The sequence below is a fragment of the Lampetra fluviatilis genome, unplaced genomic scaffold (genome assembly GCF_964198595.1).
Source record: "Lampetra fluviatilis unplaced genomic scaffold, kcLamFluv1.1 SCAFFOLD_530, whole genome shotgun sequence".
Classification (NCBI taxonomy): Eukaryota; Metazoa; Chordata; class Hyperoartia; order Petromyzontiformes; family Petromyzontidae; genus Lampetra; species Lampetra fluviatilis.
In genome coordinates this window covers 10,001-21,513 of record NW_027621162.1, presented here as the reverse complement: position 1 = coordinate 21,513, position 11,513 = coordinate 10,001, and the positions used below count along the sequence as shown (strand labels likewise).

At 56.5% G+C, this 11,513-nt stretch overlaps 1 protein-coding gene across 1 annotated transcript in view; it reads left to right on the top strand.

Annotated features, from left to right (window-relative positions):
- Positions 1-436: 436 nt before the first annotated feature.
- LOC144954872 (septin-11-like) overlaps positions 437-11,513 on the top strand; it is a 20,015-nt gene continuing 8,938 nt past the window's right edge. Inside the window, exons 1-5 of the mRNA XM_078885267.1 lie at positions 437-654; positions 4,244-4,312; positions 7,040-7,154; positions 8,792-8,987; positions 10,049-10,235. Of these exons, the coding sequence (XP_078741393.1) occupies positions 625-654; positions 4,244-4,312; positions 7,040-7,154; positions 8,792-8,987; positions 10,049-10,235 (597 nt within the window). The 5' untranslated portion in view covers positions 437-624. The remainder of the gene's footprint in view (positions 655-4,243; positions 4,313-7,039; positions 7,155-8,791; positions 8,988-10,048; positions 10,236-11,513) is intronic.

Genomic DNA, 11,513 nt, shown 5'->3' with positions numbered 1-11,513 from the left:
CACCACCACCCCCCCACCACCCCCCCCACCAACCCCCCCCCACCACCCCCCCACCACCACCCCCCCACCACCACCCCCCCCACCACCACCCCCCACCACCACCGCGTTTGGAATGCGCCAATGACATTCCAATCAGGGGCGGACTGTACCAAGTGGATCACCTCATCCGGGGGTGGGGACGTGGTGTATTTTTCAAACATTTAAATAAATAAAAAACTACATTTTAACCGTGAAATTTCGGCGCGTGGAAATTTACATCGCGTCTATCATGTTAGCTCATTGTCATCCCACGTGTAAAATGTTTTTTTTTTACGTTTGTTTACTTAAGCTCTTAAACAATTTAGGGGTTACGGAAATGAAGAGCGCTAGTGTGGGGGTGGGCTATGGGGCGTGGCATTTCCTGAATCCGAAAAAGCTCTTTGCTTTTCGCTCTCTCTCGCTCGCTCTCTCTCCCCTCTCTCTCTCTCATCTCCCCTCCCAGCAATCAATCGAACCCTTTTTTTCCTTTCCAATTTGATCGACTTTTTTTTTTTAAACCGGTTCGGAAAAAACCGGTTCACGAAAACCGGTTTGGGGTTTCCAGACAAGCCCCGCACATCGCAAAGGGGGAAGAGACGACCTCAAATGGCTGCTGCGATGCTTGCACGTCAACGGGTGAGACGAGACGCACACACAGACACAGACAGACACGTATCGGACAGGGTCCGATCCACTGCTGAGTGAATACCATCATCATCATCTTCACCACCACTACCATCATTACCATCACCACCACCATCATCACCACCGCTACCACATCATCATCTTCACCACTACCATCGCTACCACATCATCATCTTCACCACCACCACCATCATCATCTTCACCACTGCCATCACCACCATCATCATCTTCACCACCATCACCTTCACCCCCATCACCATCTTCACCACCTTCACCACCACCACCTTGACCACCTTGACCACCATCTTCACCACCACAACCACCATCTTCACCACAACAACCACTATCTTCACCACCACCATCATCTTCCCACCACCATAATCTCCACCATCATCATCTTCACCACCACCATCTTCACCATCATCATCAGGCCCTATCCACTGCTGCATGATGGTGTATCATCATCACCACCATCATCCTCATCACCACTACCACCACCACCACCATCATCTTCACCATCACCACCACCATCTTCACCACCATCATCATCAGGCCCTATCCACTGCTGCATGATGGTGTACATCACCACCATCATCACCATCATCCTCATCACCTTCACCACCACCACCATCATCTTCACCACTACCACCATCATCTCCACCACCATCATCATCATCACCACCACCATCATCATCATCATCACCACCACCATCATCATCACCACTACCACCACCACCATCATCATCACCACTACCACCACCACCATCATCATCACCACTACCACCACCACCATCATCATCATCACCACTACCATCACCATCATCATCACCACCACCACCTTCACCATCACCACCACCACCATCATCATCATCACCACCACCTTCACCACCACCATCACCACCATCATCACCACCACCACCACCATCATCATCACCACCACCACCATCATCATCACCACCACCACCATCATCACCACCTTCACCACCATCATCATCACCACCACCACCATCATCACCACCTTCACCACCATCATCACCACACAAACACAGAGACGCACTTGGACACTGAGGCGTAGCAAATGTCGCCTTGTGGCCCAAACTCGTTCGTGCTCCACTTTCGTCACGAAATTAGTGGCAACCTCCAAGTTGACTCAACTTTAGTCTCGAATTTAGTGGCAACTTCAAGTTTCCGTGAACATTACTACAAAAACCCCTCTCTGTCAACGTGTCCGTAGCGGGTTTTAACGTCGCTTTTATAATGTACGCGATCTATCCCGCGAAGGGCAACACATTATGGATGAAACTGGCTCAGTAATTGGTGTTTAAAAACTCGATAATGACCGTCCACACACCGTTATATATCCACTGCTGGATGGGATACATTCACAAAGCCTGAGAATCGTGGTTTGTGAACCGTGTGAGCGAGAGATTTTGTGGGGAATGAACGATGAAACAATTTGCTTTTGTGAAGTGAAGTTTAACAATTAAAATGCGATTTAAAAAAAATTAAAAAAAAATATTCTACTCGAGGCCCCGGGTGGGGCATTGGTGCAGCCTCGGCCTCGCCTGAGTTGCCGACGCCGGAGTCGGGGCCGCGTTCGCCGGCGGGGGATTCTAGGAAAGTGCCGGGGCGTCCGTTTTTGGTACTAGGCCCCCGAATGGGGTTAATTAAACTTTAAACTTGGATAGCTTTAAATTAAACTTTACAAGTTTCATTTAAACTTTGTTGTTTTGTTAAAATGTATCATCGACGTGAGTGGGCGGTAGAGCGAGCCGCTTGCAATAATCAGATGTTTGACTGGGCCCAAATCATCATCATCATCGCCTCTAGGGTCGATACAATCCAGTACCGCTTTGTGTGGGGAGGTTTGTGTCACAAGCCCCCCAGTCCGCCTCCAAAGCCCCCCACTCCACCTCCACAGCCCCCCACTTTACAGCCCCCCACTCCACCTCCACAGCCCCCCAATCCACAGCCCCCCACTCCGCCCGTGTGTGATGCGTGAGCCCCCCACTCCGCCCCTGTGTGTGTGTGTGAGCCCCCCACTCCGCCCCTGTGTGTGTGTGTGAGCCCCCCACTCCGCCCCTGTGTGTGTGTGCGTGAGCCCCCCACTCCGCCCCTGTGTGTGTGTGCGTGAGCCCCCCACTCCGCCCCTGTGTGTGTGTGCGTGAGCCCCCCACTCCGCCCCTGTGTGTGTGTGCGTGAGCCCCCCACTCCGCCCCTGTGTGTGTGATGCGTGAGCCCCCCACTCCGCCCCTGTGTGTGTGTGTGCGTGAGCCCCCCACTCCGCCCCTGTGTGTGTGTGCGCGAGCCCCCCACTCCGCCCCTGTGTGTGTGTGCGCGAGCCCCCCACTCCGCCCCTGTGTGTGTGTGCGTGAGCCCCCCACTCCGCCCCTGTGTGTGTGTGCGTGAGCCCCCCACTCCGCCCCTGTGTGTGTGTGCGTGAGCCCCCCACTCCGCCCCTGTGTGTGTGTGCGTGAGCCCCCCACTCCGCCCCTGTGTGTGTGTGCGTGAGCCCCCCACTCCGCCCCTGTGTGTGTGATGCGTGAGCCCCCCACTCCGCCCCTGTGTGTGTGTGTGCGTGAGCCCCCCACTCCGCCCCTGTGTGTGTGTGCGCGAGCCCCCCACTCCGCCCCTGTGTGTGTGTGCGCGAGCCCCCCACTCCACCCCTGTGTGTGTGCGTGAGCCCCCCACTCCGCCCCTGTGTGTGTGCGTGAGCCCCCCACTCCGCCCCTGTGTGTGTGCGTGAGCCCCCCACTCCGCCCCTGTGTGTGTGTGTGTGTGAGCCCCCCACTCCGCCCCTGTGTGTGTGATGCGTGAGCCCCCCACTCCGCCCCTGTGTGTGTGTGCGTGAGCCCCCCACTCCGCCCCTGTGTGTGTGTGCGTGAGCCCCCCACTCCGCCCCTGTGTGTGTGTGCGCGAGCCCCCCACCGCCCCTGTGTGTGTGTACGCGAGCCCCCCACTCCGCCCCTGTGTGCGTGTGCGTGAGCCCCCCACTCCGCCCCTGTGTGTGTGATGCGTGAGCCCCCCACTCCGCCCCTGTGTGTGTGTGCGCGAGCCCCCCACTCCGCCCCTGTGTGTGTGTGCGTGAGCCCCCCACTCCGCCCCTGTGTGTGTGTGCGCGAGCCCCCCACTCCGCCCCTGTGTGTGTGCGTGAGCCCCCCACTCCGCCCCTGTGTGTGTGCGTGAGCCCCCCACTCCGCCCCTGTGTGTGTGTGCGTGAGCCCCCCACTCCGCCCCTGTGTGTGTGTGCGTGAGCCCCCCACTCCGCCCCTGTGTGTGTGCGTGAGCCCCCCACTCCGCCCCTGTGTGTGCGAGCCCCCCACTCCGCTCCTGTGTGTGTGTGCGTGAGCCCCCCACTCCGCCCCTGTGTGTGTGTGCGTGAGCCCCCCACTCCACCCCTGTGTGTGTGTGTGAGCCCCCCACTCCGCCCCTGTGTGTGTGCGTGAGCCCCCCACTCCGCCCCTGTGTGTGCGAGCCCCCCACCCGCCCCCCGCGTGCCGTGAGTAAAGCCGCTGGGTTGGGGGGGGGGTGCCGTGCCCCCCCCCCCCTTACCCCCCCCCCCCTCCCCCGTCTCTTGCAGGCCGAGAGGGATGAAGATGGCGGTGGTGGATTTAGCTTGCCCAGTGGGAGGGCCTACGAAGATGCCGGGGTACACAGTGGTGGTGGCGGTGGTGGCGGTGGTGATGGCGGTGGAGGCAGTGGTGGTGGTGATGATGATGATGGTGGTGGTGGTGGATTTAGCTTGCCCAGTGGGAGGGCCTACGAAGATGCCGGGGTACACAGTGGTGGCGGTGGTGATGGCGGTGGTGGTGACGGTGGTGGTGACGGTGGTGGTGGTGGTGGCGGTGGTGGTGGCGGTGGTGGTGGCGGTGGTGGTGGCGGTGGTGGTGGCGGTGGTGGTGGCGGTGGTGGTGGCGGTGGTGGTGGCGGTGGTGGTGGCGGTGGTGGTGGCGGTGGCGGTGGTGGTGGTGACGGTGACCGTGACGGTGATTGTGGTGGCGGTTGCGGTGATAGTGGTGGCAATGGCGGTGGTGATAGTGGTGGTGGTGGTGACGGTGATAGTGGTGGCGGTGACGGTGACGGTGATAGTGGTGGCAGTGGTGGCGGTATCGGTGATAGTGGTGGCAGTGGTGTGGTGGTGTGTGTGGAGTAGTGGTAGTGGTGATGGTGGTGGTCGTGGTATGTGTTGAGTGATGGTGGAGGTGGTGGTGGTGGTAGTGATGGTGTGTGGAGTTCGGGTAGTGGTGACGGAGGTGGTGATCATGGTGATGTGTGTTGGGTGGTGGTGGTGGTAGTGTGTGTGCGGAGTGGTGGTGGCGGTGGTGGTGATCATGGTGATGTGTGTTGGGTGGTGGTGGAGGTGGTGGTAGTGTGTGCGGAGTGGTGGTGGTGGTGGTGGTAGTTGAGATTGAGCGCTGTGCTTGTGGTATGGAGTGGTACTGAGTGAGCGGTGTGCCGTTCACCACCTATCTCTCTGCAGTGATGACAGGTAACGCCAATGTGTGCTGCTACGTGTGTGCTGCTGTGTTTGTGTGCTGTGTGTGTGTGTGCGTGTGTGTGCCGTGTGTTTGTGTGCTGTGTGTTTGTGTGCTGCTACGTGTGTGCTGTGTGTGTGCTGCTACGTGTGTGCTGTGTGTGTGCTGCTACGTGTGTGCTGCTGTGTTTGTGTGCTGTGTGTGCGTGTGTGTGCTGTGTGTTTGTGTGCTGTGTGTTTGTGCTGTGTGTGTGTGCTGTGTGTGCGTGTGTGTGCTGTGTGTGTGCTGTGTGTGCTGTGTGTGCGTGTGTGTGCTGTGTGTGTGTGCTTTGTGTATGTGCTCTGTGTGTGTGCTGTGTGTGTGTGCTGTGTGTGTGTGCTGTGTGTGTGTGTGTGCTGCTGTGTTTGTGTGCTGCTACGTGTGTGCTGCTGTGTTTGTGTGCTGTGTGTGTGTGTGCGTGTGTGTGCTGTGTGTTTGTGTGCTGTGTGTTTGTGCTGTGTGTGTGTGCTGTGTGTGTGTGCTGTGTGTGTGTGCGCTGTGTGTGTGTGTGCTGCTGTGTTTGTGTGCTGCTACGTGTGTGCTGCTGTGTTTGTGTGCTGTGTGTGTGTGTGCGTGTGTGTGCTGTGTGTTTGTGTGCTGTGTGTTTGTGCTGTGTGTGTGTGCTGTGTGTGTGTGCTGTGTGTGTGTGCTGTGTGTGTGTGTGCTGCTGTGTTTGTGTGCTGCTACGTGTGTGCTGCTGTGTTTGTGTGCTGTGTGTGTGTGCTGCTACGTGTGTGCTGTGTGTTTGTGTGCTGCTACGTGTGTGCTGCTGTGTTTGTGTGCTGTGTGTGTGTGCTTCTCCTGTGTTTGTGTTGTTGCAGTGTTACCGCCTCTCGCTCGCTCGCTCCTTGGAAACTTGGGAGCTTAATTCACGCAAATCTTCTTAGCTATACCACCACCACCACCACCCACCCACGCTCCCTGCTGGTGTTCATGTCCTCCCCCCCCCCTCACCGGTGGCGTTGGTTTCTGCTTAGGGTGGTGATGGTCAAGGTGCCTGACGCTCGCTCGCTTGCCGATCACCCTCCACTCTCCGCTCGCTTGCGTGTGCGCTCGCTTGTAGCACGGTTGTGGCAGCAGCAGCAGCAGCAATAGCAACAGTGTCTGTGTGTCTGTGCGTGTGTCTGTGCGTGTGTCTGCGTGTGTGTGTGTCTGTGCGTGTGTCTGTGCGTGTGTGTCTGTGCGTGTGTGTCTGTGTGTGTCTGTGTGTGTGTCTGCGTGTGTGTGTGTCTGTGCGTGTGTCTGTGCGCGTGTGTCTGTGCGTGTGTGTCTGTGCGTGTGTCTGTGCGTGTGCGTGTGTCTGTGCGTGTGTCTGCGTGTGTGTGTGTCTGTGCGTGTGTCTGTGCGTGTGTCTGTGCGTGTGTCTGCGTGTGTGTGTGTCTGTGCGTGTGTCTGTGCGTGTGTCTGTGCGCGTGTGTCTGTGCGTGTGTGTCTGTGCGTGTGTGTCTGTGTGTGTCTGTGTGTGTGCGTGTGTGTGTGAGTGTGTGTCTGTGCGTGTGTCTGCGTGTGTGTGTGTCTGTGCGTGTGTCTGTGCGTGTGTCTGTGCGTGTGTCTGTGCGTGTGTCTGTGCGTGTGTCTGTGCGTGTGTCTGTGCGTGTGTCTGTGCGTGTGTCTGTGTGCGTGTGTCTATGCGTGTGTGTTTGTGTGTGTCTGTGTGTGTGTGTGTCTGTGCGTGTGTGTCTGCGCGTGTGTCTGTGCGCGTGTGTCTGTGCGTGTGTCTGTGCGCGTGTGTCTGTGCGCGTGTGTCTGTGCGCGTGTGTCTGTGCGCGTGTGTCTGTGCGTGTGTCTGCGCGTGTGTCTGTGTGCGCGTGTCTGTGTGCGTGTCTGTGCGTGTGTGTCTGTGTCCGTGTGTCTGTGTGTAGAATGAAGAGTTCCGTAACCTATCCTTGTCGGGCCACGTGGGATTTGACAGTCTGCCGGATCAGCTGGTCAACAAGTCGATCAGCCAGGGGTTCTGCTTCAACATCTTGTGTGTTGGTCTGTACACGCACACACACACACACTCACACACTCGTATACACACTCATATACACACTCACACACACTCACGTATACACACACTCACACACACATACTCACACACTCGTATACACACACTCACTCGTATACACACTCACACACTCACATACACACTCATATGCACACACACACACTCTCTCACACACTCGTATACACACACTCACTCACTCACACAGACACTCACACACTCACATACACACTCATATACACACACACACTCACATACACACTCACATACACACTCACATACACACATAGACACTCACATACACACTCACATACACACTCATATACACACTCATATACACACTCACACACTCACATACACTCATACACACACACACACTCGTATACACACACTCACTCGTATACACACTCACATACACACTCACACACTCACTCGCATACACACTCACATACACACTCACACAGACACGCACACACTCACTCACTCAGATACACGCTCACACACATGCACACTTACTCGTATACACACTCACACACTCACACAGACACTCACACACTCACTCACTCACATACACACACTCACACACAACAACAACAACAACAACCGCCATTCGCCACTAAGTGGCGGTGACGTCACCACACTCACATACACACTCACATACACACTCACATACACACTCACATACACACTCACACAGACACTCACACACTCACACACACACTCACACACACACTCACATACACACTCACATACACACTCACACAGACACTCACACACTCACACACACACTCACACACACACTCACATACACACTCACATACACACTCACACAGACACTCACACACTCACACACACACTCACACACACACTCACATACACACTCACATACACACTCACACAGACACTCACACACTCACACACACACTCACACACACACTCACATACACACTCATATACACACTCACATACACACTCACATACACACTCACATACACACTCACATACACACTCACATACACACTCACATACACACTCACATACACACTCACACAGACACTCACACACTCACACACACACTCACACACACACTCACATACACACTCATATACACACTCACATACACACTCACATACACACTCACATACACACTCACATACACACTCACCCACACTCACACAGACACTCACACACTCACATACACACTCATATACACACTCACATACACACTCACATACACACTCACACAGACACTCACACAGACACTCACACACTCACATACACACTCACATACACACTCACACACACACTCACATACACACTCATATACACACTCACATACACACTCACATACACACTCACACACACACTCACATACACACTCATATACACACTCACACACTCACTCACATACACACTCACATACACACTCACCCACACACACACTCACACACACACTCACATACACTCACACACTCGCATACACACACTCACACACACTCACTCACACAGACACTCACACACACACTCACATACATGTGTGTCTCACCGTGTGTGTGTCTCACTGTATGTCTCTCCGTGTGTGTGTGTCTCTCACCCCGCGCGTGTGCGTGCGTGTGTCTCCCCGCAGGCGAGACAGGGATTGGTAAATCCACCATGATGGACACGCTGTTCAACACGAGCTTCGAGGGCGAGGCGGCGTCGCACTCGGAGCCGGGAGTGCGACTCAAGGCCCAGGCCTACGAACTTCACGAGAGCAGCGTGCGCCTCAAGCTCACACTCGTGGACACGGCCGGCTTCGGGGACCAGATCAACAAGGAGGACAGGTGGGCGGGGAGGTCACTGGGTCACTGGGTCACTGGGTCATTGGGTCACTGGGTAGCCAGGTTACCGGGTCATCGACACCCCAGATTTATCCCGGTCGGCTACGTGCCACGGTGGGGCGATGAAAGTTGACCGTACGCACGACACAGCAGACACACACACACACAGACACACACACAGACACACACACAGACACACACACAGACACACACACAGACACACACAGACACACACACACACACAGACACACACACAGACACAGACACACACACACAGACACACACAGACACACGCACAGACACAGACACACACAGACACACATAGCACACATAGCACACACACACACAGCACACACAGACACACAGACACACACACAGCACACACAGCATACAGCACACACAGCACACACAGACACACGCACACAGCACACACAGCACACACACACAGACACACGCACATAGCACACACACACACAGACACACACAGCAGATACAGACACACACACAGCACACACACACAGCACACACAGCCCACCGCCAAAGACAAAGATCCCCCGTGTAGCCTTCAGAAACTGTAGGGGCAAGTGCTGTTAGCGAGTAGCAGCACCTATGAAGGCTACCGGCACTGTGGCTACACACACAGAGGGGGGGGGTGGCCAGCACCACCACGCCCGGCCGCCTTTGTCTCTCCAACAGTGCTAGCGATGTTCACTACTACACCACCGCTACACCAGCTACTCGTTTGAGGCTGAGTCGACCTAGGGGAGGCCCAGGGACCGGTTCGGAGAATCGTCACCGGTGGTGTTGGCCGTGAGCGGGAATCGAACGCGGGTCGCCGGGTTCGCAGCGCGGCGTGGTGCTAACCACTACACCCACCACTCCCCCCCACCACCACCCCCCCCCCACTACCACCACCACCACTACCACCACCCCCCCCCACCCCCCCCACCACCAACCCCCTCCCACCCCACCCCCCCCTCCCACCACCACCCCCCACCACCCCCCCCACCACCACCACCACCACCCCCCCACCACCCCTCACCCACCACCCTCACCGTGTGTAGCTACAAGCCCATAGTGGAGTACATTGACGCCCAGTTCGAGGGCTACCTGCAGGAGGAGCTGAAGATCAAGCGCTCGCTCTTCAACTTTCACGACACGCGGATCCACGCCTGCCTCTACTTCATAGCGCCCACGGGGCACTCGCTCAAGTCCCTCGACCTGGTCACCATGAAGAAACTCGACAGCAAGGTGGGTGGATTGGTGGGGGGGTGGGTTGGTGGGGGGGGGCCTGCCTCTACTTCATAGCGCCCACGGGACACTCGCTCAAGTCGCTCGACCTGGTCACCATGAAGAAACTCGACAGCAAGGTGGGTGGATTAGTGGGGGGGTGGGTTGGTGGGTGGGTGGAGTGGTGGGTAGGTGGGTTGGTGGGTTGATGGGTGGGTTTCTGGGTCGGTTGATTGGTCATTTGATGGGTGGGTGGGGGGGTTGGTGGAGGGGTGGGTTAGTGGGGGGGTTGGTGGGGGGGTGGGTTGGTGGGTGGGTGGAGTGGTGGGGGGGTGGGTTAGTGGGGGGGGGCCTGCCTCTACTTCATAGCCCCCACGGGACACTTGCTCAAGTCCCTCGGCCTGGTCACCATGAAGAAACTCGACAGCAAGGTGGGTGGATTGGTGGGGGGGATGGGTTGGTGGGTGGGTTGGTGGATTGGTGGGTTGGTGGGGGGGTGGGTTGATGGGTGGGTTTCTGGGTCGGTTGATGGGCCAGTTGATGGGTGGGTGGATTAGTGGGGGGGTTGGTGGGTTGGTGGGGGGGGTAGGTGGGGGGGTGGGCTGATGGGTGGGTTTCTGGGTGGGTTAGTGGGGAGTTTAGTGAGTGGGTTAGTGGGGAGTTTAGTGGGTGGGTTTAGTGGGGTGGGTTAGTGGGTGGGTTAGTGGGTGGGTTAGTGGGTGGGTGAGTTAGTGGGTGGGTTTAGTGGGGTGGGTTAGTGGGTGGGTTAGTGGGTGGGTTAGTGGGTGGGTTAGTGGGTGGGTTAGTGGGTGGGTGAGTTAATGGATGGGTTAGTGGGTGGGTTTAGTAGTGGATGGGTTAGTGGGTGGGTTTAGTAGTGGGTGGGTTAGTGGGTGGGTTTAGTAGTGGGTGGGTTAGTGGGTGGGTTAATGGATGGGTTAGTGGGTGGGTTTAGTAGTGGGTGGGTTAGTGGGTGGGTTTAGTAGTGGGTGGGTTAGTGGGTGGGTTAATGGATGGGTTAGTGGGTGGGTTTAGTAGTGGGTGGGTTAGTGGGTGGGTTTAGTAGTGGATGGGTTAGTGGGTGGGTTTAGTAGTGGGTGGGTTAGTGGGTGGGTTAATGGATGGGTTAGTGGGTGGCTTTAGTAGTGGGTGGGTTAGTGGGTGGGTTTAGTAGTGGATGGGTTAGTGGGTGGGTTTAGTAGTGGGTGGGTTAGTGGGTGGGTTTAGTAGTGGATGGGTTAGTGGGTGGGTTTAGTAGTGGGTGGGTTAGTGGGTGGGTTAATGGATGGGTTAGTGGGT